The sequence below is a fragment of the Psittacula echo genome (genome assembly GCF_963264785.1).
Source record: "Psittacula echo genome assembly, chromosome: 10".
NCBI lineage: Eukaryota > Metazoa > Chordata > Aves > Psittaciformes > Psittacidae > Psittacula > Psittacula echo.
This window is the reverse complement of record NC_137741.1, coordinates 457,723-485,086: the sequence shown is the minus strand read 5'-3', so window position 1 is coordinate 485,086 and position 27,364 is coordinate 457,723. Positions and strand designations below refer to the sequence as shown.

The following is a 27,364-nucleotide window of genomic DNA, read 5'->3' as shown; positions in this document are numbered from 1 at the left end:
GCTTTGAGCTGCTGTGGGGACCACTGGGCACGGCCAGCATGGTCTGTGAGCGCACACTGTGGTTTGGAGCATGCAGAAACTGGTGATTTGTTCCAGGATACCTCAGCCTCTGCCGCTCCTTAAAAGGCAGCAGTTTGAGCTCATCAGGCGCCCGGTGTCTCCTTACAGCCCTGCTTGGCTGCCTCTCTCCATCCCAGGGAGGCATCTTGTCCGGCAGGGACGGAGGCAACACTGGAGGGTTTTTGTCCTGGCAGTGCCACACCAGAGCCTGCAGAAAGGGCCAGAGATGCAGAAGTCTTCAGTGATGCTCTTGGATACCCTTGCTGCATTTAAAGGTTTCAAGGGCTCTTAGCAGCCTTGCTGTGCCCTGATGACTCCAGCACAGATCTCATCTTGGGGGATACTCTGCCTTCTCTGTGGCCGCAGCTGGGAAAGCAGAAGCTTCTTGAGTCCATGCAGCTGGGGAACATAGGCACATGAGAGCCTCCCCATATTCTGTTTCTTTCTCTGGAGAAACTGGGGTAGTGAGCAAACTGCCTAGCAGCCAGTGCTGGTTGTATCAGTGCGCTCACGGCTTTACAGGGAAATTCTGTCCAAGCACTCTAGCTCCACCTCAGGGACATCCAGGCCGAGCACTAAGAGGCATGAGATCTGCGTGCATTTCATCACCTCTCCAGAAACAGTCACTGCTCTGGAGCTGGGCTTTATGTCCAAGTGATTCAGCTAAGCAGCTCTCAATCCTTGCTGTGGCAGTTACAACCCTTCTCACTCCTTTCTTCTCCTCGTACAACACGTTGTCCAGCCCTGGCTATCCTAGTGGCCCTCTGCAGGACTCTCTTATTGTATGTGGGGTCCAGAACTGGACACAGTATCCAGATGTGACCTCACAAGTGCCAAATAAAGGGAAATAACCACTTCCTTTGACCTGGTTACACTCATATGATAACTTGGGCTGGAAGGGACCTTAGGAGGTCTCTAGTCTACCTTCCTGCTCCAAGCAGTGTTAGTGTTGACCAGTGTCAAGAGGTTTTTTTTTTGAGAAGCAGAACTGCCCTAAGCCTAGCTAGGGTTGTTCCCCTCTTCATAGCATTACTAGGGGAGACTGGACACCAGGGATAGAGGGCTGCAAATTCACTGCAACCTGAGGGCAATGCCTCCAGCCGAGTGGAGCCTTCAGCTCCATGAGGGCCCTCATGTGATGCGGGAGGTCCAACAAGAAAGATGTAGGAGCAAGGTGCAGGATGCAGAGCCATAGCAAAGAGCCAGTCCTGACACTGGGTCAGGGGATAGACCTCATGGGGCAGATCCGAGCAGGTCATGGGTCCTGTTTGGATCCAGGAGGTGTCATTTTGAGTTTTCCACATAAAGTATATGACTCTGGGTCTGGCTGGTTCATCTTCTGTTTGCAATGGGCACTGATCAGGAGCTCCCCAGAAAATTTGAATTGAATCTCTCCTGCAAGGGTGTTTTAGTGCTATGTTTGCCATCCCATAACTGGGGTGATGTTCAGGAATGGGGTGGTTGGGGGCAGCTGTGTGACAGGGCTAGAGAGGGGATGGGTGGGATTCCAATTCATGAGAACATGTCATGTCCCCCAGGACAGACAGGGTCCAGAGCAACCTGATGTGGCTTAGACGTTAATCCTGCTGGGAACATGAAAAGAACCAGAGACCTTTGTCTGTAGCAATTCCCAATCCACTTGTCCTAGAAATCCCCCATGTCCCCCCAGCTGCCTCTGTTCCCTGTCTCTCCTCCCTGCAAGCAAAAGAGCTTTGCCATTCATCGGTTGATCTCTAATCCCTTGCTAAGCCTTCCACAATTGAGAGCTGTTTTAGTATTCTGCAGGCCCTGGTGATGAAGGAAGGAAGTTTGTTTCATAATTGGATTAGCACTGCTGGGAGCATGCTCTCGCATGGCGGTGAAGGCTGGGCTGGCGTGGCCCCTTAGCCCTGTGCTGCTTTGCCTGGTTGTGGGCCAGCTTGGGGTTCCGCTTACTCCTGCACAGAACTTCACTGGCTGAAAAACGTAGTCTTGCCAGAAGGCAACCAAGAGGGGTGAAAGGCTGATTCAGGGCAGAATTTGAGCTTACCCTCCTTGGAAGCTGGGATGTGTTTGCTGAAACTCTGTCCCTCATGTCTCTCGCATTTTCATTCTGGAAATGAATCACTTTGCTTAGCATCATCAGCCTAATCACCCACCCTAGCACATTCATCAAGGCTCCTGAACACCACGTAGGCTGGAGAACATCACCAGTAACTGATCCGCGTGAGACTGGGTAAAACCCTCTGATCCATGCACCCTTACTGCCTCTCTGCCCTGGAAGTTCCCTTGAGCCCATGCCTAGCGGTTTGAAACCCCAGCCATAGCAGTGATGCCTAAGTTGCTTGTATATCACTGAAAACAGAGCGCCCTCTATTCTGTTTCCAACCACAGCAATCTGCAGAAGGATTAAATAACCCAACAGTTCAGCTGCCAAAGTTTATAGCAGAGGAGAGAAATTGGTTCCTGATCCCTGCAGGCTACCAGCAAAATGTGCAGTGCAGCATATACAGAGCACACACATGCATGTGGCACACACACGGACCAACTGCATGCCTCCTTTTAAATCTTGTAAAGAGCAATATGTTTGGCAGAAGGGGCAAGTTTCAGTCCTTAACTCAGTGACCACCCCAGGATTGTCTTAAACCAGTTACTTGCTCGTGTTACCCTGTTTGAAAATTGTCCCAAAACATCCATGCCTCCACCAGATTTTCAGTCTACACTTGCAAGCAGTTCTCTCCTTTTCCTTGCACAATTTTGCAAGCACATCTCCAGAGCAGCGTGCTTGGGCAGATCTTCTGGGTGAGATCTTCCCAGTGCCTTCATAATAATGTGTCTGTTTCCCTCCTGAAAATGCATGTCAGGCATGACAACTCCACACTTCCAGCCCTGCACTGCTTGCTATTAACATTAGTGGGGTCATCCCAAGACTAGGGTGGAGGAACCGTGCTAGAGAGAGCTGAGAGACACAACCCATCATTTACTTGATTAGCTGGTTCCTCCTCTGCTGTATCCATACCTCTGACTTCCAGCATTGGAGACTGTTTGTATTGGGTAGAAATAAAACTTTTTCCTTAAACCTAACCAGCCTAAATACATTGCATCACCTTGTCTAAGTTAATTATCAAAGTAAAATCATTATGTTACACTGAGACAAGGTATCTGTGATAAATTCTGTTTCCATTTCCCCTTGTATCTTGAAGCTGGGTCTCCTTCAAAACACCCTTTTAAAGGTATGAATGTCTAGATATGTTTTACTATCTCTTTTCACTTTCTTGGATGTGGAAGGCACACTTGCTGCATTTGTTTGCTGTTTGAGCCATATTCAGGTTATCCTAAATCTTGTCCTTTCACAGTGAGGTGACCTTGGTCCTTTTCTCTCCAATCTCCTGCAGCGCCTCCTGGTTGACCCTCATCTCATGCATTCAAAGTATGTCCAGATGGTGGTTGTGCCTCAGGCATTCTCTGTCCTTCACATCTTACTCAGCTTGATGACCTGCACAGCTACAAGTCTTTCTCTTAATTTCCAGGATAAATGTATGCATGCTGAATTGTTCTCCATTAAATGGCAGTGCACTGCAAGTCCTTACCTTTGCCTGTGCGGGATCAATGGGCTCCCTGCACGTGTCCTCTCTCACTGCTCCTGTACGGGATAGACTTGCTGCACATGTACACTGCACTGTGATTTACTGCCCTTATGCAGCATTACAGCCTCTCTGTGCATGCACAGTGTCCTGATCTACTGCTCGCATTAAGGATTACCTCTCTGCAAATTCACAGCACGTCTGGTTTTAGTGTGTTCTCTCTGACCATGCACACATGTCCTGATTATCAGGGAAGGCTTTTGCATCTCTTTGCCCCTGTCTAGAGTGCCTTAAGTCATTATTCATACATGCCACTGCCCTTCTCCAAGGGGAATAGTCTGCCTGATTTGCCTCTTGGATCTACTGTGTGTGCAGTGGGTGGGCACTCCATGTGGCATAGCGTAGTTTCCATGTGCTTGTGGCACCCTAATTTTGGTTCAAGCATTAGCTTCCTTCCCACACAGGTGCCTTGCAGCCTCTGGACAGGCACATGCTTTCTGCATGTGTGCAAGACACCAGCATCATGTCCTGACATCAAAGCAACTTGCAACTCTAGCTGGTAATGTGTGGTAAAGATTGCAGGCTTTGTGCTGCACTCAATTCCCTTTTCCTTCCACATGCGCAGGCTGTCAGAGCCTCCTCTGCCCCCATCTGCTCAGCGCCTCTTGTAACCATGTCTTACAGGGGCTGAGGTGCAGCCTGGCACCTCCATCCTGCGCTATCCTGGCTCATGTCCCGCTCTGGAAACTGTCGGCTGTGTGGTAACCAGGTGTCCTGCCAAAGGTAAAGGAGAGTGTCTCTGGTGGGCGGCAAGACCCAGTGTCTTGCTGAATGTCATTTAAGCCAGAGTCCCCAGCACACCTCCTGTTGCTGAAGTCTTCTTAGGGGATGTTTATGGGATCCCAATGACTTCCTTCATTGACCTGTTGGCTTGAGAGATCAAAAGGGGAAAACTGGGATATCAGAGCCCCCATAAATGCTTCAGAGGTAGTCCAGAGAAGAGTATTGTCGCTCAAAGTTGCAGAATGTGCCCATCCAGGCATCAAGAAAGTGAGGAAGTTGTGACTCACAGCCATGGGCTGTGTTGGCCTGTGAAGGAAGCATGGGAGAGGCAGAGTCTCCCATTCCTTGCCCTGGGAAGGTCTACAGCTGTGTTTGTGATGTTGGTGACCAGAAAGCTGCCCGCTGGAGTTAGCTGGGGCTGGGAAGAAGGAAGTACAAGCTGAGACAGCTTCAGCTTCTTGTAAGGAAGGTAATTCCTGGTTTGTTTTTTTTTTCTTTTTTCTGGTTGGTTGGTTGTTAGGTTGGTTTGATTGGTATTTTTGTGTGTGTGTGGTGGACTTTTTTTGTTTGTTTGTTTGTTTTCTTTGTTTGTTGGTTTGGTTTTTTTATTGCTTGCTTGTTTGTTTCCCCAGACAGGCTGAGCTAAAAACCATCTTGCTTTTTTCTGCTGTGACTTGTAGCTGAGCTCCCAGATGCCACAGGCTGGGGGAAGTGGTGTAGGTGGTGCCAGGAAGGGCTGGAGAGTGCATTGCCTACCTGGTGAGGGCTCTTGCCCTTGAGTTTGACTTCCAGCCAGTCTTGAAGGAAGCAGCACACCATATACCAGAGCAAGCAAGAGAGCAAACACAGAGATGTTGCTCAGGCCCCTGTGCATCACAGACCCCACAGTGCCCCACTCAGCTGACAGTCCCAATGAAAATCCATCATTCAGGGCGACCTCAGGCTTTGTGGCTCTGGCATTGTCAGCCCTACAGACAGCATGGTAATACACACTGGTAGCAGCTGTTCCCCGTGTCAGCATTGGGCAATTGCCCCTGCTGGCCTGTTCCTGCTACGGGCCATTAGCAGCAGGATCCTTCTTTTATCATTATACTTCTCATTCTGTCTTGGCAGCTGCAGTAAATGTCTGTCTGTTAGCAAGTATGAATGCCTGTCAGGACACAAGGTTGGGTTTCCCTGTAGCAGGAGATGATTTTGACACACTCATGGGTTGCTCGGGTGTGGAGTGGCATCATTTCTTTTGAAGCAGGGATGGGACAGGGTCTCATGGTGTCACTGGGGATGTGCATCCTTGCATCGTGACCGCCCTGCTGTGCTACCTATTCAGAAGCACAGTAGGTCTGTCTGTGGTCTCTGTGTGCTGTGACTGGAGGAGTGGGGACAGGTGATCCCTCCCTGATGGCAGAGATGCTTCTGATTTCCATTTAGATAGAGGAATTTCAGTGCTGGCTTGCTGTCTCCTCACCATGGTGCGACCCAAGACACAAATTTCCAATTTTCTTCTCCACACAATGCCATATGCTCTCTGCTGGCTTGGAAACTGAAGCACATAGAGCCTGGAAGAGGTGGATAGTTGGGTGTGTGAACATGGGTGATTACCTGTGTGTAGCTCCACGAAGGTCAGCTCCCAGCTCCCATATGGCTTCTCTGTATCCAAATCTGCTGCACAAAGTGCTCCCACTGCCTCTCACTAGCTCCCTTCCCTGTCCTCAGACAAATTAACACCAGCATTCAGAGTTGGCCCCCATGATGCATGGTCCGGATCACTTGGGGGCAGAGGATGGTCACACAAGAAGACACACGCATAACCACAGCAATGAGGACAACCAGCTGCTTGTCTTTCAGTGGGAAAAATGCAAGAAGAAATACAGCAAGGGGGTAAGGGTGTCACGTCCCCACAAACAGGTCATATAGAGAAGCTCATGATCCTTCTGTATGGCCTTCTCCACCATGTACTTGGCGTGTCTGTTCCTGTAGGAATAAACACCAGTTTCACCCAGCTACAAATGTGACTGCTTGTAGAAAAGAAGGTGGAGCAGGTTAGGGGTGGGGGAGCCACAACCTCAGCCTTATGGGGAATGCCCGGAGACTCCAGTTTGGAGGTCCAGGGCAGATGTCTGCTTTGAGAAAGGAGGTTGGCTTAACTAAACAGTGAGGTAGGGGAGGCTACCAAGGGGCCCCTTCCAGTGAGCGAGAGCATGTACGCTTGGGAGAGGGACACACGCAGTAGTGCAGCCCACAGTGAATTTGAAGGGAAGCCTGGGGAAGACGCCTAGAAGGGCCAAGTGCAAGGTCCTGAACTTGGATCAGGGCAATACCAAGCACAAACACAGGCTGGGCACAGACTGGATGGAGCAGCCCTGAGGAGAAGGACTTGGGGGTGCTGGGTGAAGAGAAGCTCCCCATGACCTGGACTCAGTATGCTCTTGAGCCCAGAAACCCCCTGTGTGCTGGGCTGCACATGGGAGCAGCAGAGCTATTCCTCCCTCGATCTGCCACTCATGACCCAGAGCCTCATGGGAGAGGATTCTCCTCCTCTGCTTCGCTCTGGGGAGACCCCCTCTGCAGTCCCGATCCAGCTCTGGGGCAGCAGAACAAGAGGGACGTGGAGCTGCTGGAGCGAGTGCAAAGGAGGCCACAGAGATGCTGTGAGGGCTGGAGCAGCTCTGCTCTGGAGCCAGGCTGAGAGAGCTGGGCTGGGTCAGCCTGGAGAAGAGAAGGCTCCTGAAGGGGAGACCTTAGAGCAGCTCCAGTGCCTAAAGGGGCTGCAGGAAACCTGGAGAGGGGCTTGGGCCAAGGGCCTGTAGGGACAGGCCAAGGGGAATGGCTTTAACCTGCCAGAGGGGAGACTGAGATGAGCTCTTAGGCAGAAGTTCTTCCCTGTGAGGGTGCTGAGGCGCTGGCACAGGGTGCCCAGAGAAGCTGTGGCTGCCCCATCCCTGGCAGTGTTCAAGGCCAGGTTGGACACAGGGGCTTGGAGCAAGCTGCTCCAGTGGAAGGGGTCCCTGCCCGTGGCAGGGGTTGGAACTGGATGAGCTTTGAGGTCCCTTCAACCCAAACCAGGCTGGGATTCTGCTTCTGTGAAATCACCATGAGCGGTGTGCTACTGGCCTGAGGAGCCGGCAGCTGCAGGGGTTGGGGGGAGCAAAGGAGCCCTGGAGGGAGCGGGAGGATGAAGGAGCCCCGGACGCCGCCAAGCACCCCCGGCTGCGGCCGGAGCGCGGCTGCCACCTGCCGGGCGCTGGCGGGAGTCGCCGGGCCGGGCCGCGCCGGGCTCGGGTCTCGCAGCTGGGGGACGCTCGCGGTGAGTCCGTGAGGGGCGGGGCCGGCGTGAGGCGCTGCCGCGTTGGAGGCAGTGGGGGGGTATGGCGGCGGTCACGGCTATGGCGGAGGCGCGGTTGCGGCGGAAGCAGCTGCTGAGCGCGGAGGAGGCGGAGTTGTTCGAGCTAGCGCAGGCGGCGGGTAGCGGGCTGGACCCGGAGGTGTTCCGGTGAGCGGAGGGGCGGCCGCCGGTGCTCTCGGTGGCCGCTGTCTCTGCTGACCTTTGCTCCGCTGGCCGCTGTCGCCTTAGGGTGCTGCTGGACCTGCTGCGCATGAACGTGGCGCCGCTCGCCGTCTTTCAGGTGCTGAAGTCCATGTGCGCTGGACAGCGGTTGCCGCCGGGACCCGAGGGCTGCCCTCCCTCCGCGCCCGCGCCGCTCCCCGCCGACACGCGAGGTAGGCAGCGGGGAGGGCCTGGCGGCGGGTTGTGGGACGACGGCGGGCCCTGACCCCATGTCTCCTTGCGCAGAGCCCCCAGAGGACGGCCGGGCCTCCCCCTCTGCTCTGCGGCCGTCGCGGCTCGGGGCCCGCCCGCCCCTCTCCCGTGGCCCCCCCACCGCCTGTTCACTGCCCGTCGGCCTCCCCTCGCCTCCCGCCGCCCGCGCCGCCCGTCCCGCCGCGGGGAGGGGTCCGCGGGCCAGGCGGCCGGGCCCGCGGGGAGGCTCGTCCGGCCCCCGGGGTCCCCGTTCGATGTGAACCGCGGGGCCGGGCCCGGCGGGGACTTTGCGCGCACCCTTTGGTCTGAGTTTTTATTTTTTGTAGCAGCACAGGGGGCCGGGTGTGGAGGAGCTGTACGGTGTGGCCGGGGAGAGGTTGCTGCCGTTACTTGTGCTTCGTTTTGTAGCTTCCTGCCTAGGCCTCCATGACTTTAGCAGCAACAAAAAAAAACCTTTAGTGCACAGTGTTATACAATGCTGCTTTGTTTGTATCTAATGCAAAACCAGAAAAAAAAAAATCAAACCCCACCAAATCAAAAAAGAGGAGTTTCTGGTCCATTAGGAATCCTCAGAAAATGAAAGGAGCGGTGATGCTTCCTCTGCTCCATCCTTGTACAGCACAGTGGCTTCTGCAGCTTCTCCAGAGGTTTCTTTTGGTGGGAACGTGAAATGGGTGGCTCTGTGGGGATTGTTGGCTGAAATAGCAACTGCTTGTGAATGTCCATCGAGATTAAGGCAATCATGGAAGACAATTACAGTCGCAGATGTAGCCCTAAAGCTGAGCCATATATATTTATCTTATTTCAAACCAGTTCTAATAAAACTTTTACTGACCCCGCTGAACTTCCTGAAGTGACTTTTGGCTGGTAGCTTACAACCTCTGTGGATTACTTCCAAAAGGTTTGAAAAGAGGTAACTAAAATAAGCCCGTCACTAAGCTTAAATTCACTGCAAAAAGGCTCTTGTTTGTCTTGTATTCAAAAACAGTAGAAAGGGGCAGTGGCCAAAACAGAAAGGTTTTGTGATCGTAGTCTGTGGTTGTCAAGAACAAAATTTCATGCTGAAGGCTTGCTGCTCTACCAGTAATGTCTCACCCAGCAGGAGCCTAGAAATGGATGAGGTCGAGTCGAATTGTATTGTCATGTCGTGTTCTTCCTTGCTCTCCCTGTTTCAGGGTGAAAACTGTTGTAGCTGATGGGTCTCTGTTGCCCCATGATGAATTTTGAGGCAAAGCTTTAGAAACGAACTGTCAGCTGGGAAGACAGAGAATGGGGCAAAAAAGGAAAGCATTGTCAGCAAGATAACTGGGGTAGTGTGGGGGGAAAGTAAGGTTTCCCAGTCATTGTAGTGTACTACTGCTTAGTCTCTCTGCTGAAGCTGCCTTGATGGTATGGGCTGTTTATTCTCATAGCTGTGCTTGTATGTTTGGTGGTAAGTTCTGAAGAAAGTGAAGGTGAAAGGTAAGAAAGACCAACTATAAGCAGTCAGTTTTAGGATAGGAACTATTATGCCACACTCTGAGGCACCCTTACAACAGCAGAGCCTCCTGCTCTAGGTATGAATTCCCATGTGGTAAGTGGGTGAGACTTACATCATGGAGCTATACAGAGACTCTGAGAAAGTTTGCTAAAGCCCAGATGGGAATTGGAGTGTGTGGATAAAGTGTCCAGGACCCCACAGAAACATTCGCCTTTGTCAAGAAAGAAGGCACCTGGCTGAGTCGTTTTTCACCAGCAAAAAGAAGGAGGTACAGCAGCGTGCTGTTTGGGTTGAGAGGAATGTCAGAAAAGCACCGATTTCGAATCAAAGATGCTGTGAAATTTTGCTCTCTTCTTCTTTTCCTTTGTTGATGCTTCAAGTGTGATGTGCCACTCAAACTGTGAAACAACTTTGGTAAGGTTTTTTGCTCCTGTATGTCTGTTAATCCGGTGTAGCTTTTATTCTCTCATGTATGCTGTTTGTGTGGTACTTCTTGTAAAAACGAGCCTTTTTCCTAGCACTGGGCTACCGCCATGAGCTAGTTTTAGCTGGTAGTAGGCTGGCTCAGGTTTGAAATGGTGTAATGGCAACTTGCTTATTAATGAGCATTAAATTCCTCAAGAGGAAAAGCCTGTGTCAATCCAGGGTGCTCATTCTGCGTATTTAGCTGAGCATCTACTGGTCCAAGATGATGCCCAAGTCAGATTTCAGTCCTAGTATGTCCAGCCAGACTTTCCTCTCCATAGTTTCCTTTCAAAATTGACACGCTGATATTCTCAAGTGCACTAGCAGAAGCACTCCAAGGGCAAAGTGTAGTGAAGTTTAGAGAAAGATGATGTTAGCTGTGTTGCTTATAGTAAATATTCACATTATTAGTTTGGCCTTCAGCATCTCCTGTTGCTGCTTTATTTCACAATGTTAAAATATGCTTCAGGGCTAGCTGATGCACTGAGATCACTGGATCATACACAGCTTACTGAGGCAGGAGGATTGTGCCCATCAAGCCACAGTTTCACTGCAGACGTGGTGAAACATCAAATGCTGAGCTTGCATTTGCTCCCTTTGCAAGCTGGTGCTCAGTAATGTGGTGATAAAGGGGCACTTTGGCCTCTTCCCTCTCATCACCCTCAGTCCTGACCAAATTCAGATGGGCAGCACTTGCATGCCTTATCAGAAGGTTTAGTCTTCGCCAACTATGTTGGTGTGTTTTTGTTTTGCGGAAGCTTGTGCTGTATTGGAGCCATAACTCACTTTGAATGAAAACTTCTCTTTCTAGTTTTTATCAGCCCAAGTGACTTTGCTGTCACCCAGCACCCACTGACATCAGCTAATTCCTTTGTGAATAAAATCACCATTGGAAAGGTAACTCCCTCAGAAAATTCTTTGAGCAGAACATAAGCTCAGCAGCAGCCTGTCACAACCTTAGTCCTGCATCTTCATTCCTGTGAGTATAAGAAGTACTGGTAAGATCTCCTTAATATTGAGAAGAGGGCATGTTTCATCCAGCTGTCCTAGTGAGACTGTTTCTGTAGCCTCTCAGATGGAAGGCAGGTGTCTGTGCTTGCTGTGATTTAGTCAGAGGAGGGGCTGTGTTAGCTTAGTCCCTGGCCTGACCCAAGATAGGCATCTGGTGCAAATGAACAAGCTTCTGCAGCTTTAATTGCAGCTTTGTGCAAATTTTGACTAGCTTATGTCCGACTTTGCAGTGCCATGTAGACACTTGGAGCAATATGCCTGGAGGGTCTGAGGAGGATATGTAGGACTCCTGGCAGAAGGTCATGAGCACAAATGGGTGTCCAGAGAGATCTCTTGATTTGTGGAAATTGGTAATGATCAATTATTTGATATATATATGATATATAATCATGATATATAATGATCAATTATATATTATTTTATATTATATTCTGCTTTAGCAGAACTGGGCCATCAGTGCCAGTCTTGTCTGTTTTACTGGACCCCTTTGGCTGAATTAGGATTTGAACTATGTAGTTCAATATGGGATCTTGTTTTACCATAGCCTTTGGGGAAAAGTGTGTTCCTGAAATCAAGATTCCATTAAAATCAGCATATCTTTATCAGAGTAATTTTCTTTCCTCCAGCTGAAGAAACAACCAGCTGGCTTAAATTGAAGAGGAGGAGTAATGTCTCCTCAGTCAGCTTTCTAGTTTTGAGCACAGTCCAAGTCAGTCATTAAGGAGTTGGGTAAGTGCTACTAGGGTTACTGGGGGTGTCCTCTGGGCTGGATCTGTTCTGCAAGAGTGTTTGGCTTGCCTTGCCTTGCCTCTCCTCCTTTCCGTTTAAGGAGCTGCTGCAGGGAAGCTGTGTCTGCTTTTGGCCCTGCCATCTCTTGTAGGAAGATGCTGCTTCCATTCAAGAGAGAGATGGTGCTGCTGCCATGCAGGACTGGGCATTTGGAAATGGGAGATGCACCCTCTGCGTAGCTGAGACTTGTATGTGCTGATAAAGCCAGAACTCCTTGTGCTGATAAAAAAAACCAAACAGTGGTTGTCCTGTGTAAGCTTGCCAAGTTGCTTTGCACAGTGTCCTTCAGCTCTGTGTATCTACTCTTTATCTTATGCTTTCTCCTTTGTTGAAGACAGACAAGTGGCTGAAGTAATCCAGGTCTCACTAAAGATTAGCCAAGACTGCTGTGGTCAAATTTTACTACTAATGATGCGATACTTGCTTTGGCTTCGCAGCCCATCGTGGTGCAGGGAGGTTTTTTAAAGCAGCTAAAAAAAGACTTACAGCATTTCTGAACAACATTATTGGTGTTCGGGGGTGCCCCTGGTAGTTATGTCAGCTGTTTTTACAGCTAAAGCAACAGAGAGTCTAGTATGAATTACTTTGTTTTGCATCTTCCCATGGAATGTAACCATGGTGTTCTGCGTGGAGCTGTGTTTGCTGGTAACTGAATTCATGATAACTGGCTCCAAATTACTGTGTTGTGTACTGGAGGATCCATCTGGCATACAGATACAACATAATGCAAGCTGCATTCCAAATGGTCCCTCAACAGTTGTTTGGGAGGGAAAAAGCTGATTTTGAAGAGAAGGTTTGGGCATTTAGGTGTGAGGAAGAAGTGTGCATACCCACTGGGATGGTGGCATTGGTTTTGTCCTAGCCCAAGTGTCTTCCATACATTTACATCCCAAAGCTTTGCACCAGCTTATTTCTTGTGCTAAAAGTGTTGTTTAGCTTTTCAAAGTTCTGTCTCCATTGTGGGCCTGTCACCTGGTCTATGGATTTTAAGGCTCCGAGGAACCATTGCAGCCTCTTGTTCTGCATAACAGGGGTCAGAATGCTTTCCTACCCCGAGAAACTCTGTGTTGCATTTAGGTGCCTGTTGGAAAAGCCGCTGAGCTTGGGGAAGTCATGGGCTCGGGGAAGCGTTTGCAGGGTGTGTTTTTCTTGTCTGTGTAAGAATATGCTTTTGAGAATCATATGTCCTCCTGTGCCCCTGGATTTGTAACGACTTTCTTCCTGTGCAGATACTTAGGTATGATCAAGGTCTTTTCTAAGTGCTGTTGTGCAGTTATTTTCTAAACGTCCCTCTGCACTATGCAGCTTGTTGCCAACTTTGTCCTCTGTGTGTTCCTTTTGCCATCCTTGTTTTTGTAGTCTTCTCTGTTCATCTTCTTCTTACCGCTTATTTCTTGCGCTTTCTCTGTGTTGTCCATCTTTAGCTGTGGTCAGACTTCTGGGATGATGACTGTCGCTGCATGGGCTCGCAGTGTCTGCCATCACTCTTGGGTACTGCTTGCTTGCCATGCATTCCTCTGCTTTGCATTCCTCTGGTACTCAGCCTCATTTTGTCTCAGGAGATAACACTATCCTAAGTGTGGTGGTGAAAAGTAGTAAAATGAGGAGCAACCAGGAAGATGTGAGGATTTGTAGGGGAATGGCTAGTGCATGTCATCTTGATCAGTGAATGAGAGAGGAGCTCCTGTGGCTCTGCTGAGTATCCTTGAAGGGACCCGTCACTCAAAAGAGCAGGAGAGGTGAACAAAAGCCTTATCTTCAGTAAACCAAACGCTTCATAGGTGGCTAAGTTGGCGGCATCCCAAAGTAACACAGATGCTAGAGTAAAAGGAGAATCCATCCATCGTGTAGATGAGAATGAAGTATTATTTCAGAGAGTTGCCTTGGAAAAGGACTGTCAGATTGATAAGACTAATACAGACCTCTGCTCTGGAAGAGGGGAATTGTTTTGTATATTAAACCACCTTCAGTCATCTTGCTCAGAGGATTCTTACCTGATGTATGAAACAGATATTTGAGCACCTAAGGAGTCTCATCAGTATCTTGAATAGGATGTGGGACTTCTGTACTGATACCTAGTGAAACTGTTGAATACCAAACCTGTTTGGAAGAAACAGGCTTGCTGGAGAAGAGTCTAAGTTCTGTGCAGGTGATTTGTGGGCCTGTGTAGGTCTCCTCTTACTTTGTATTCTCTTCTTTCTCCAAATCCTTCTCTTCAGATGAGAGTTTGCAAGAGAATAACGTGTGCTTCAATAATGACCCTCTGCTTAATGCATATTTAAGGTCTTAGTTATTTGGAAAGTAGTTAACTTATTTGGAAAGTGCATTTGAAAACCATCTTTTTCTTTTTTGGGATTTTTTTTTTCTTCCTCTTCCCCTGTTTCAAAACAATTCAGCTGGATTTCTCACCTGCTACTTTACTCTGTTAGGGAGACTGCTGTAGCAGGGGTGATGTTTTGGCTCTGGAGGGAGTATATTAGCTGTTCAGGATATCGCAGCAGCTTTGAAGATCTGAGAACCTCCCAGTATGTATTGCAAAAGAGGGCTAATTGTGATATTTATGTAGAGATGAGAGCAAGACTCTGCAGGGCAAACCTGGCAGTCTGGCAAAAAATTGAGTATAATGAACCACAGTCACATACTTGGGACCACTTTGGGAAGTGAAGCCTAGCTGTATCCCAGGTTTTTCCATGGTCAGGAGGTGATGATATTTCAAGTGAGTCACATCATTATGCACAGTTTGGGTGATCAGGCAAAGGTGTCTCTTTAAGCCTCTAGGTAACACATAGTGATTGCGAAAAGGAGGGACTTTGCTCTTACAAGGCGTTTCTTATTTACACCTAAAGCTTGTCTAGAAAGGCCAGTTCGTTTACTATGCCCAGCAAAAGCCCTAATCTGAGACAGAAACAGGAAGTAGGATTTTTGAGAATGTAAAAGTACCCCTGCAGTTGTTCTAGCCCATAGTCACTGCCAATATGCATGACAGGAGATATTTTGAGATGGCTGCAGCCCTGATATGTCTGACTGTGTTATAAATAAATGTACCAACAGCACTTTATTTATTTAATTTGCCAGTGGGAGGAACATCTATAGTCCCTGTTACTGTTTAGAGGCAGGAAAGGATCCCCTGGGGAAAACAGTAGGTTGAGTAGAGGAGACTGAAAAAGAAAAGCTTTAGATTTCCACTTCTGAAAGCATATTTGGGGTTGGGATTCCTTTCCTAAATCTGATCGGTCTTTATTTGCCTCTTGCTTGACACAAGAAGGTGCTGCTTCTTCCATCTGCTATTTAAGGCTTTGTCTTCTTGCCGTGTGCCACCTTGCAGACTCCTACCCCAGTATCTTGTGGTGGTCTTCTAGAGGTGACTGTAGCTTTTTTGTCTTGGTTTTGTTGAAGTGATGAGCATGATTGTGTTCAGTGTGCAGCCTGATCGCAGTGGGTGCTGCTGTTTTTAAATAGGAGAGCCAGCACTCAGAGTTAGGTCGGGCACACTTCTGCCGCTGTTTGCATGCATGTCCCATTCTTCTCAAGCTATGCCTGGCTCTGGAGGAGATAAACGCGTAGCTGCTTCTTCTGGAGTCATCTTTGGGGAAGGAGGTATATGATTAGGCTCTCTTTTGGCTTGTCTCTTGCATCTGTAGCTATTTGGGCTGCAGTTGTTCTGTGACAGTCAGACACATAGGACATCTTGTGTCATCAAGGAAGATATCAGTGGAATCCTTTTGTTCATATGTAGTACTTGAATTGCACAGTTTGTGGATGTTCAGCTGCTTTTGTGCCTTGTGTTAATTGGATCTGTTATCTCTGATAGTGTTTTAACTGGTAGAATTGTGCAAACCATGCCTGTCCTCATGCATGGGTTCATGGGTCATGCTTCCAAAAACAGAGTTGATTTTTATGCTATTGAAGTAACTGTTTTGTTTTACTGTGATTTTGAGGCTAAGAGGATGGATGGCATGTGCTTTGTCTGAGTGCATCTTCTGCTCAGTAAAGTGATTCTTTCTCCCCAAGTTGTTTCAGCTAGATAGAAGACCAAGGGCCTGACTACTAGTAGTCCTTAATGTTGCAGTTGTTTTATGTGTGCAGGTGGTTAGAGTTGTACACAGTCTGAGGACCTGTACTCTTACTGGGGAGATGCATGTGAGAAAAGGGAGGACATTCACCTGTGGAGATGTCCTGGGTTGCTAAAAGCATTGTGGTGAACTATAATGCTTTTTTTCCTGCCAGTTTTTCCTCTCGCATACCATGAGATAATGTATTGCCTTTGTGCAGTTTGTGTTCATGGGCAATACTCGCATTAGTGAAACTGCTTAAAGTGCTTGAGCTGCAAAGAAAGATTGTAAGTCTGGTTGGCTGGTTTGGGGTAATAACTGCTGGCAGATCACAGTGTGGCTTACAAAAGGGACTTTTTTAAGAGCACATGACTTGGCTGGGGTAAGTGAACGTATTTTGCTACCCTAGTCTGTCAAATTTTACAGATATGAAGTGGCCACATACTCTTACTTGGAAGTTCTTGGGTTGTCTTTCTGGTGCTGCAAGGTGTTGTGTTGTTGATGTGGGTCCTGTTCTCAGACAGCTGCTCCAAGGAGACAGGATGGTTTGGTAAGTAAAACAGACATAGCTCCAGCCTGTGTGCTGTCTGTAGCACAAATGATCCAAGATAATGATTTCCAAACCATGACTGTGGAGACTTCAGTGTGTGGAGTAGCTGTTGGTATTCTGGAAGTTGCTCTGATAACGATTGCTAAAATGTCACTCTTCATTTAATTGCATGCATGTAACTACAGTAACTGCAGCTCACTGTATTCTTGTGCTTTGTTTCCTTTTTGCTGTTAATAATTTTTCATGATGCCTCTTGGAGCTTGCTACCCTTACTAAAAGCTGTGACCATTTTGCCTCATGTTCCTTTTATTTTTACTGTCTTTCTTAATGAGAGTCTTACTTCTCATCTAAAGTAGTTCTGTCCAGTGCCAGGAAAAGTCAGTCTTCCTCATTTATCCCCTCCTATCATTTGTTTGAAGCACACCTTAGTCTGTTCCTCTCTCCTATGGCTGAATTGAGCAGGGTGAGCTACATGCTCCTTGCCTCCCTCATCTTCTACCTTTCTAGCCATTGCTTCTCTCTGCTGTCACGTTGTATTTTAGGGATAGTCATTTGTGCCTACAAAAGGATAATTCTTATCTTCTGAACACAGTAAGAAAATTTCTAAGTCCTGTGTAGGAGTCTGAGCTCCTGGAAACCCCAGAAAATTATAGGGAATCCATACTTGCGCATCAGGTTACAGCATAACATGAAGAGGAGGGTTTCTGATCCAGTAATGTGACTACAGGCCTCAGAAACTGGTGGACACTGACACATCAGTTTACTTACCCCAGTCCTGAGGTGTTAGATATTCTTCATGTTCTTCCTGAAGTGCTGTTTGCAGTGCTGGTGTTCCTACACCAAATGAAAGCAAGGTTTTAAAAAATGAAGTACCTGGTTATTTTGCAGATTAAACCTGATGAAAATTAAGAATGCTTCTACTGCAACTTGTTTTGGTTTTGTGACCCTGATACCTCTTGAGCTGAATCAAAGTGCTTGATATTGGATACATTTGTGACATCTAATACGATTTTGCCTTGTGCATGATTTCTGAAGGCATGTGGTCTGGGTGACATGTAGGATTGGGACTTGAAAATTAATGTATGTGTTTGTTTATTCAGGGAGAAATAAAAGCAGTTCTGCTGTCAGCGGGACCCAGGTTCTAGCAGAAAGAAGTAGCCGGGAAGGATCTGCCCAGAGGATGCCTCGGCAACCCAGTGCAAGCCGGCTGCAGAAAACAGGAGCTTCTGGAAAGAACACTGGAGGAGGCAACAGTACCTAAATAAGGCCTATGAAACTGATGTATTTTGATGCTTGGCAATGTATATAAACCATTTGGTAAAACTGCTTGTTTTGTGTGTGTTAACCTGACAAATGTGGTTTGTAATGTATGGAAGGGAGCTGTTGTTTCTTATTTCCAAAACTTCTTTTGTCATTGCAGACTGCTAGGTATTGACTGAAGGCACGTGGGACAAAGAGCCTGAAGTAGTGCTCAAGTTGCTCCAGAGAAGTCATGACGCATTTTATAGGCCAGTGCTTCTTGCTGCCTCTTTCTCTAAAATCCATTTTGATATGTTCACGCTGTTGTAGTAGCAGAAAGTCTGGTTGGCTGCATTACGAGGTGAATAGTGCTGAGGTAGATCGTATGTTAGTGTCACTGAGCCCTGCAGTGATGGCAGTTTGCACTGGAAACCTGACTCTGGTGGTGGTGTGTTCTTGTGCTTAAGCTGGTTTGTCCTGTTCTTTCGTATGCATGCTTACTTGGGGTTTAGCTCCTTAATCCGAAAACCAGTTTGACCTATCACATAGCATAATTGCACAACATTCCAATGATGCTAATGGGATTATTAACTTACAAAGTATTACAAAACCCTTTGCCTAATGGGCCGGGTTAAATCAGGAGATTATGCTGAATAAGGGAGAGAATAGTTTCATCACTCAGTGTAAGGTACATGTAAGTAACTAAAACAGGTTAAGTGGATTTGTTAGAGCTTTAGTGTGGCTGATCACTGTTCCAGAGTGTACGCAGGCAATGGAGTTGTCTGCTATGGCCTCGATTAGCTCAGGAGTTGCTAGTGGCATCCATTTTGCTAATTAGGAGCAAGTGCCTCCATTCTTTGTGAGGGATAGATGGTGTTGCCTAAACTGAAAGGAGATCTTACTAACCTGATTCAACATGTGCTAAAATTTCTTCCTGACCAAAGGAAAAAATGCTGAAGAGTACAGTACTCTTTTGCACAAGTTTTCGTGCACAGTATTAATGATGCTCAGATAATCCTACTTTATAGATTCCTCTTGCAGATTAGTCTGATTTTTTTTCCCCCTCTCTGACTAGGCCTGAGGCTGTTGTTGAGGAAGATGGTTGTGTTCACAGCACATGGCAGTCAGGAGAGACCTGCACCTGTGTGTGTTCTCCGTGAACTGCCCTTCCTTCCAGGAATACCTCCTTGCTCTAGCAGGGGCCCCTCTGGATATCTGCTACAGTGTAGTTCTCTCCACACGCTGCAGGGGACAGCCTGCCCTGTTACTTCCGTGGGCTTCAGGGAAATCTGCTGGCAGCATATCCTGTCACTCCTTCTGCTTTGCTCTTAGTGTTAGCAGGATTGTTTCTTCCATATTTCTTTTCTTCCCTCTGGGCACCATTTTGTCCTTTTTAAAATACATTTTTACAGAGATGCAACTTTTGTAAAGAAAGCCCCATTGGTCCCTCAGCCAAGGCCACCCCTGCATCATCCCAGCCTTGCCATCTGCGGAGATCAGAATTTTTCAAGGGTATGGGTATCTCCTGCTTTGATCTTGTAAGAGAATGTATCTACTCCCCCCAAAACAACCTCCAGAGCTCCACTGGGAAGCTGTAAGTTGAATTTGCTGGTGAAAAAGAGCAGCTGAAGGGCGGGCTTTTTTTCTGAGAACAATCATCGATGCTTTTATCCCTAGAGCAGGTGTGAGCAGACTTGAGATGTGACTGAAACCTCAATGCAGTATATTGACCTTCTTAAGAATAAGTACCTAACAAACATGTTTTTACCTGAATGTTCATTGCCTCCTCTCTAACTAGTTCCATACCTGTGTTTCTTTTATTTATCCCTCTTCAGCTTGGGACGCCTCCTACAGTGTAGCTACCCCTCTGTCTCCAAGCTTCCACCACATCCTCCTGCTGCCTGCTGCGTCTTTCCTGATGTCCAGTTTTCCTGGCAAGCTGTCCTGGTCTCCTTTCTCAACTACCTAGCTGAATGCAAGTGCTCAGTGAATGCTTTTATATCTGCAGCAGTTGAGGCACCCTGGAGCTGTTGTTGCTTTGGAACACCTTGATCTAAGGGGTTCTCCACTGTGCCCAGCTGTAGTTTCTCGCTACTCGTGTGGTGAGGGACGGAAGCACTGGTTCCCTCCGAACTAGGGCTGAGACATAGAGCATTCACGGAATGCGGGTCATCAACGATTTATTGCGCAGTTAGAATTCCTTATATCTGCTGCCTAAGCACCTCCCCAGGGTCAGCTGGTTCCTGTCCCTCCTGGCAACCTCCCGTCCATGCACCAATCCCTCCATCTCCCCCGCCTCAAGACTAGAAAACTCAGGGTTTTAACAGCTATTCCAGATAACAACTTATAACTCTAATTAACTAAGTAATAAAGGTTTGTGCCACTAAGTATTCACACACAGTGCGTATTACATAATCAAACAAGAAGGAAACAAACATCCTAATACTAATAAACACAGAGCATCAGCCTAAAGGGACCTAGACGCAGGTGTTTCCGGCCTGAGTGATGTCGTATTCAATGGCCGGCTACAAAGTTTGTAAGGCACGTCGTGACTGGATCCGTGAATGAAGTCATCTGGACACATAAGGGCCATGGATGTCGTTTCACACCTCTTCCCATCACTCTCTCCCAGATACAGCCGAGGGTCAATCACCACCTGTGAAATATAGCTCAAATACAAACTTACAGACACAACTACAAATACGGTAATAACCATTTTGCCGGTACCCAGCGTAGCCCAGTTTCACCCTCCACACAGGCATAGCCTCGCCCGTGAGCACGTAGGGCAAACGGACCTATCTTACCCTTTTCCAGATCTTTCACCCGTACCTGTGGATACGAGGGTTTGTCTAGAGGTGGGGCAAAGTGCGAGCTCATCGGGGATTGTTCACTTGATCCACGCGAGAATTGATTTAAACTAGTTAGAGCAGAAAGTAAAAGTCGGCGCACACAGACTGCAGGAGCTCCTCTGGGTACAGACTCCCCCGCCTCAAGACACCTGAGGCGAGCTTTCAAAGTCCGGTGCACGCGTTCGACGATAGCTTGGCCAGTGCTGTTATGAGGACAACCAGTCTTATGCTCAATGCCCCACTGTTGTAAAACCAAAGCCACCAGTTGACTTGAATATGCTGGGCCGTTGTCGGTCGTGATCTGGCTGGGGCCTCCCATAATAGCCATGACCTCGCGCCAATGCAAAATGGCTGCCTTTGGCGTCTCGCTTGCGTTGTGCCGTAGCCAAGATGACACTGCTACAGGTATCAACCGTGACATGTAAATAGCGCATAAAAACTGGAGCACAACTGTCAGGAACTGGCAGACCTTGTGCAACACGGTCTGCACTATTGTTACCTTCAGTTAGGAGTCCAGGGATGTGCGAATGACTATTAACAGTGATTTGGGCAAATTTCAGTAGCTCGCTCAGACAAAGCCTGAAAAAGGACTTGCGCACACTCCATCGTAGTCTCAATGGCTAATGGGGTCCACAGACCACTGTCGTAGCACAGTAGCTACAGTAGCTAGAGTATCTGCTTCCAGAAATTGAACTGCTATTGGCTAGATGTAACCAATATAGATTGTGATTGGCTCCGAAGTGCAGTCCACACATTTTTGAAGCAGGTAACAAGCTCGCTAAAATTATCCATTTGCTACCTTTCTCACATAACTTGCAGTTTCACCATCCCGCTCCCCCATCTTGTTAGCCTTGAGCAAATGCTAAGTTCCTTATTCTACTGCACATAACTGTCCTTTAGTAACCAAAGGGTAGGCCTTGCAGCCTGAGTAACTTGAGTTCAGGCCTTGCAACTTAACTCAGAGTTTGGCTAAGACCAAACAGCTGGGATTGCTCACATGTCCATTGTTCAGCTGTATTCTTCATAACCACCATCTCCTAAGGCTGACATCTGGGTTGGTCACAAAATGTCCACTGTCCCTTAGCCACTCCACAATTCCCTCTTTTTGTTTTTGAGCAAACCAGACAGATGTTACATTTTTCTTAACCATAGATATCACACACCGCAACATATAACTTGCTACTAATACAAATAAAACTAACACACATAATATGGTTACTCCATCTATCATCTTTCGTTAGCCATTTAACTCCCTCTTTGAATTGTTGTATACTCTTATAAATTGATTCCAAATGATCTGACAAATTCATGCAGCACATCCCCTCAAATTCAGCACAACCATGCCCCTGTGCCAACAATAAAAAGTCGATTGCTGCCCTATTTGTAAGGTGGCATGACGAACACTATCAACATCAGTCAAGAGCCCACTTAGTGCAAGCATAGTAGCATTTGTCAGTTCCTTCTTATCTTGCTGTGATTCCTTCAGCTTTTGTTGTTCCTTGGTTCATGTCGAACTCCACGTAGGCACTTGCTGATCTGGGTACATGGCCGTTCTTTGCCAGAAAGTCATCCACATCTCCCCCTTCTTCTTTTTATACAAGCCAAACATGCTTTGTAGCACTCATAATCATTCGTTGGATACATTAAAAATACACAGCAACAAAATCAAAATCGTTAAAATGACAATAAACACCATTAGTCCACCTTTTACTAGAGCAACCAGCCAACCTGTCAGTCCCCATTCACCTAACAAATTGTCCAGCCAAAAGGCTTGCCCATCCTCATACACCATGTGTAAGATCTTAGCATGTTTCCATATTTCTTCAACATAGGTCAATCACAGGCTGCTGGGTCTGCCCTTTTTCTCCTGGATGTCTCTCTGATAACAGGGGAGGCCATCCCCTCCCATCCAGGTCTGGCATGGCATGTGTCCCCATCGCTCCACGCCTGCTGGGTTGCAGCCAACAGCAGAGCTAAAGGCTCTTGGTGGCAAACACAGAGGCCAACCCAGTCTTGCCCTTGACTGTGGCAGCAGGCATTTGGTCAACCTCAGTTCTTGTACCTCGTTGTCAATGCAGAGTTTCACTTGCTTCATCCAGTAACAAGTTGCTACTGTGGCAAAGCATACACAGATTTACATTACCAGCGTAACTATTACAGGTTACAACAGCATGTTGAAGATGCTGATGGCAGCAAGAAACCAGCCAAAGAACTTTCTTACCAGTGGAGTTCTCCCACCCTCTTAATTTGTTCCATTACCTGCTTTATAACACTACCATCGTATTAGAATCTTTCTAGTTTTTGCCTTAGCATTTTCTAGCAGCTGCTGCAAATTTGCATGGTCTAACATCTTTTACAAGTAACAAATGCACACAATACAAGGTATAGTTTCTCATTAGCAACTGGCTAGTAAGTGCAAGTGGTTTTATACACAAAATCACAGCCTCTAATAATAGCTACGTTACAAGCACACATATTCAAGTTGTTACTTTTCAGTTGCCCTCAAGTGATGTCCTGTAATCATTTATTGTTCTCTTCCTCTATCTCATTCTGCTCGGGGTATTCACTGTCAGCTCCTATAGCTGAGGCATTGGGTTCCTCCACTTGTCTGTCCAGCTCATGGCAAGGCTTTGCAAACTTTGCAGGCAGCTGCCATGGACCTGTAGGTAGGAGGACACAAACATCCCCCCTATCCCACGCTATGAACTCTTGAGAAGGAGGCCGGTTAAAGTGATTCAAAGGCATTCTGATGAGAAAGGAATGTGAAGCTACAGCTGCCTGCCTGCTTATCAGCAGCCATAAATACCTGCCAGCAACAGCACTTTGCATTAACCCTTTCTTGTCCAAAATGTTAATCTGCTACCCATTAAAACTTTTACACAAACCCAACAACAAAAAATACACAGAACACTGTCCGCCCTCAGCACACACACACGCACACATGCATGGGATCCCACAAGCACACTTCATACAATTACAATATTTGAAACACAAAACCTAGACAATCATTACTCCCACTACACAGTCCCTCATACAGAACGTGGAGTAAGGACCCTGTGAAGACAATCAAAAAATCAGCTCCAAGCAGCATCATCACAGTGTGAGGTTGCAGGCTCAACTTCAGCGGGCGTCCCCGCAGAGGCTCTGCCCCCCCCCACATCGCACGAGCCTTGGGCTTTTACACTGACCAAAAAGCACACTCATTCCAATGCAGGTGGCCAGCCTACATCGGGAGAAGTGGTCAGCAATATCCATAAAAAATCTCCAAGGGCTAATAGAAACATAGATATACATGGATATATATTTGCCAACTTCTAGTACATGTGGATCACAGAGAGACTATCAAACGAGTTGTATATGGGGTTTCAAGTCCACAGCCCACCACAGCACTCACACACCGTGTTCAAAAGGCTATAAGGGTACTTTTTTTTTTTTTTTTTTCTAGAAAATCAAAACCAAACTGAACACTCCGGCCTGGTAGCCAAGGATAAAGACAATGTTGTTAGTAGGGAGGATTCCCCCAGGGTAGGCTTTGAGGGTTGCTGTCGCTCGTTGTGGGGAACCCCCCTGTTCCCTGCCCTGTCGCACAAAGGGGGAGTGTTAACAGGGCTCACAACGCTCCACTTCCCGGTTTTTTGCTGCTGCCGTTGTTGCTGTTGCCGCAGCCGCGGTTTCTGGCAGTCGCGCTGCAGCTCCAGCGCTGCCCGCTTGGCCACGTGGCCCAAGAGCTCCGGCCGCGTCTCCCGGGGCACTTTCCTCCACAGCTCCCGCGCTTGCACCCGCGCTCCTCCACTCGCAGCGCCTCCGTGTCCCGCAGCCGCTGAAGCAGCTCCTCTCCTGGAGATACCTTTCTCGATGGCACCCCACGTCTCCCCTAGATCTCCTGCTTTCTTTTCGCCCGCCAAGACCGTTTCCAAAAGCTCTTGGCGGATCCATTCCCATCAGGAGGTAACTAATACGTCCACGGGGGCCTCCACTGCCCACCAGCCTCGCAACCATTGGATGCAGTGGCCCACTGGCCCCGAGTTTATCGCCTTCGGCAACCCAGCTTGCTGCACGAGGGCCTCCAGTACCTGTACCACGTGGCTCACATCCATCGCTATCACGTCGGGGTCACCACTTGTAGTTTCTCGCTACTCATGTGGTGAGGGACGGAAGCACTAGTTCCCTCCGAACTAGGGCTGAGACATAGAGCATTCACAGAATGCGGGTCATCAACGATTTATTGCGCAGTTAGAATTCCTTATATCTGCTGCCTAAGCACCTCCCCAGGGTCAGCTGGTTCCTGTCCCTCCTGGCAACCTCCCGTCCATGCACCAATCCCTACACCCAGCATGTCTGCTTTCTGTGTGCAGAAATTGGTGGACGATGTGAGAACAGTAAGAATAACTTTCATTGACTTAAGGAAGCTTTTCAGTATGGTCTGGTATGACCCTGCAGCCTAACTGTGGAGATGGGCCTGTATGGGTGGACTATAGGATTAATGGCAAGTTGGCTGAGCTGCAGCTGAATTGAGAGTGCAGATAACTGACACAAAAGGGTGCAAAGAAGGGGGCCTCATCTTGCTTCAGACGGACCTAAATCTTCTCAGGTGTGATGGTGGCAGAGCACAAGGTGTATTCTCAAGCAGGTGTTGGAGCAGCTGTCACTGCCAGGGCAGAGGCTTTCAGCCCAGGTTTTGGATGGTGGATGAAACCCTACAAGTCCCAGGGTGTGTCTGAGAGTGCCTGGGGCCTTCCCCTGAGGCTGGCAGAGAGGGTCTTCGCTGCTGGAGGTGTGGTGGTGGTGTTGGATACTTGCATTACTATGTGGAGCAGTTACAGGAGGAAGTCAGCAGGGTAAGCAGTGTCAGGGAGCACCAGAAAGACAGTATCTTCTCAGACCCTGCGCTTCAAGATCTGTGGACCTCAGCTGTAGTTGGGTGACAGGCAGAGTCTGTAGCAGATTGTAAGTAGAAACTGCGGGGAAGGCAAGGGCCGGAAGCTGGTGACTTCTGCCACTGAGAGGGAGGCTCCTGCTCCACCTGAAGGCTTGCAGCAGTGGAACAGGTTTGCTGTCCTCAAAGCTGAGAAGGAGGTGGGTGTGCTTTCAAATGAGTTGTCTGGGCAGAGCAGCTCAAAACATGCAAGGAGGAAGCACCAAGCGATAGTTGTGGATGAGCCCCTGCTGCATTGTATGACTTGACTTGTCAGGAGAAGTGTGCTACTTGCTGTTGGGCCCAGATCTGGGGTGCTGTAGCGACAAGTGGATGAAGCTGCCTACAGACAGTTGAAAGCAGTCTCACTGGAAGCATGACCCTGATCATCATGGGAAGAGTTTAAGCACCCTGATATATGCTGGTAGTACAACACAAGAGGGCATAAGCAATCCAGGAGGTTCCTGGAGAGCATCAATTACAACTTCCTTCTCTAAGTGATATAGCAGTTAATGAGGAGAGGTGCTTTTCTGGATCTCATACTCACCACCAAGGAAGGGCTCATGAGGGATGTGAAGGCCAAATGTAGCCTTGGCTGCGGTGACCATGAGATGGTGTTCAGGGTCCTGAGGGGAGGTAGCTGGGCAAAAGTCAAGATCACAATGCTGGACTTCAGAAGAGCAGGCTTTGGCCTCTTTAGGCATCTGCTTGATACAGTCCAATGGGATAAGGTCCTGGGAAGGAGGCCCAAGAATGGAAGGTTGATACTCAAGGATCACTATCATGCTCAAGAACGGTCCATCCTGACACCCCAGAGCTGCATCCTGTGCCTGAGCTCCAGCTGCATCCGTGACAACCCCTCTTAAAAGTCACATCCCCATGTCTGGCCCCTCTCACAACCTCATGTTTGTTTCCTCCAGGCCCTGCAGAGCAGAAGATGCTCCTGTGGAGTTGCACTGAGCTGCAGCAGCTGGGGCCTGGCTGGATGCAGCCCCCTGGGGCAGGAGAAATCCACCATGACACCTCAGCCTCAGTGTCCTGGGCTAGCAGGGTCCAAGGTAATTCCAGTGCTGAGGGCTGTGGGTCTCCTGAGATTGCTGCAAGGGACACTCTGGAACAGGATAGGATGTGGGCTGGCACAGAGAGGAGAAAGAGAGGCCAGGGCTGATAGGGACAGGTGCTAATGCTGGTCTTTCCTGTCTGGTTTCTTCCTGGAATTGCTGCAGTGGCAGGAGAAAGGAGACCTGAAAGAAGTGGTATGGCAGGAGACAGAAAGAAGTGATGTGTTGGGGGAGGCACACTGTTCCTATTGGAAAGGTCTCTGTGGGATGGCTGTTACAGGGCATCCTCCGTGGGCGCATAATTTGGGGCTGGTGGATGCAGGCTTCCCCCCAGGAGCATCCCCCAGGGCTGGCAAGCAAGGAGCCCCTCCACCCCCCGCCATGAGACAACATTAAGTGTTGTTATTAAAAGCTCATCTCCATGAATGAAGAGAAGCAGAGGAATGATGAGAAGTGAAGGAACCCAGGGAACCTCCACAGTGCCAAGGATTCTCTGACCCAGCTGCTCCTTGGGCTGTCCATGTGCCCAGAGGTGGCACTAATCATGATGGGTCAAGTGGGGCAGCTCTCCAGATCACCTCTTGGACTGAGGGGGTGACTGCCTAGGGGTGAAGTGACACAGTATGGGATGCAGGGGAACAGGATTTTGAGATTGTACAAGTGTTATGGGCTGTTCTGGTGTCCTCAGCATAAGGACATGGAGCTGTTGGAGCAAGTCCAGAGAGGACATGAGGATGATCAGGGGCTGGAGCACCTCCCATATGAAGATAGGCTGAGAAAGTTGGGGCTG

The 27,364-nt window shown here is 48.4% G+C and overlaps 1 protein-coding gene across 3 annotated transcripts; it reads left to right on the top strand.

Moving 5' to 3' along the window:
• Positions 1–7,779: 7,779 nt before the first annotated feature.
• LOC308225562 (mitotic-spindle organizing protein 2B-like) lies at positions 7,780–17,784 on the top strand. 3 transcript variants are annotated; one of them, XM_080626548.1, is made up of 4 exons: positions 7,780–7,896; positions 7,978–8,123; positions 16,387–16,510; positions 17,611–17,724. In XM_080626548.1, exons 1-4 carry the CDS (start codon positions 7,790–7,792, stop codon positions 17,618–17,620), a joined length of 387 nt encoding a protein of 128 aa, XP_080482674.1. In that variant the 5' UTR covers positions 7,780–7,789; the 3' UTR covers positions 17,621–17,724. The 3 variants fall into 3 exon arrangements, with proteins under 3 accessions (XP_080482674.1, XP_080482673.1, XP_080482672.1); XM_080626547.1 differs by lacking the exon at positions 16,387–16,510 and having other exon boundaries at positions 17,611–17,784; XM_080626546.1 differs by lacking the exons at positions 16,387–16,510; positions 17,611–17,724 and adding an exon at positions 8,197–8,502.
• Positions 17,785–27,364: the final 9,580 nt, after the last annotated feature.

Excerpts from the sequence above, each read along its gene's own strand:
- LOC308225562 (XM_080626546.1), top strand. The coding sequence starts at position 7,790 with ATGGCGGAGGCGCGGTTGCGGCGGAAGCAGCTGCTGAGCGCGGAGGAG. Across the intron at positions 7,897-7,977 it reads CTGGACCCGGAGGTGTTCCG|GGTGCTGCTGGACCTGCTGC; the intron begins GTGAGCGGAGGG and ends CTGTCGCCTTAG. Across the intron at positions 8,124-8,196 it reads GCTCCCCGCCGACACGCGAG|AGCCCCCAGAGGACGGCCGG; the intron begins GTAGGCAGCGGG and ends CTCCTTGCGCAG.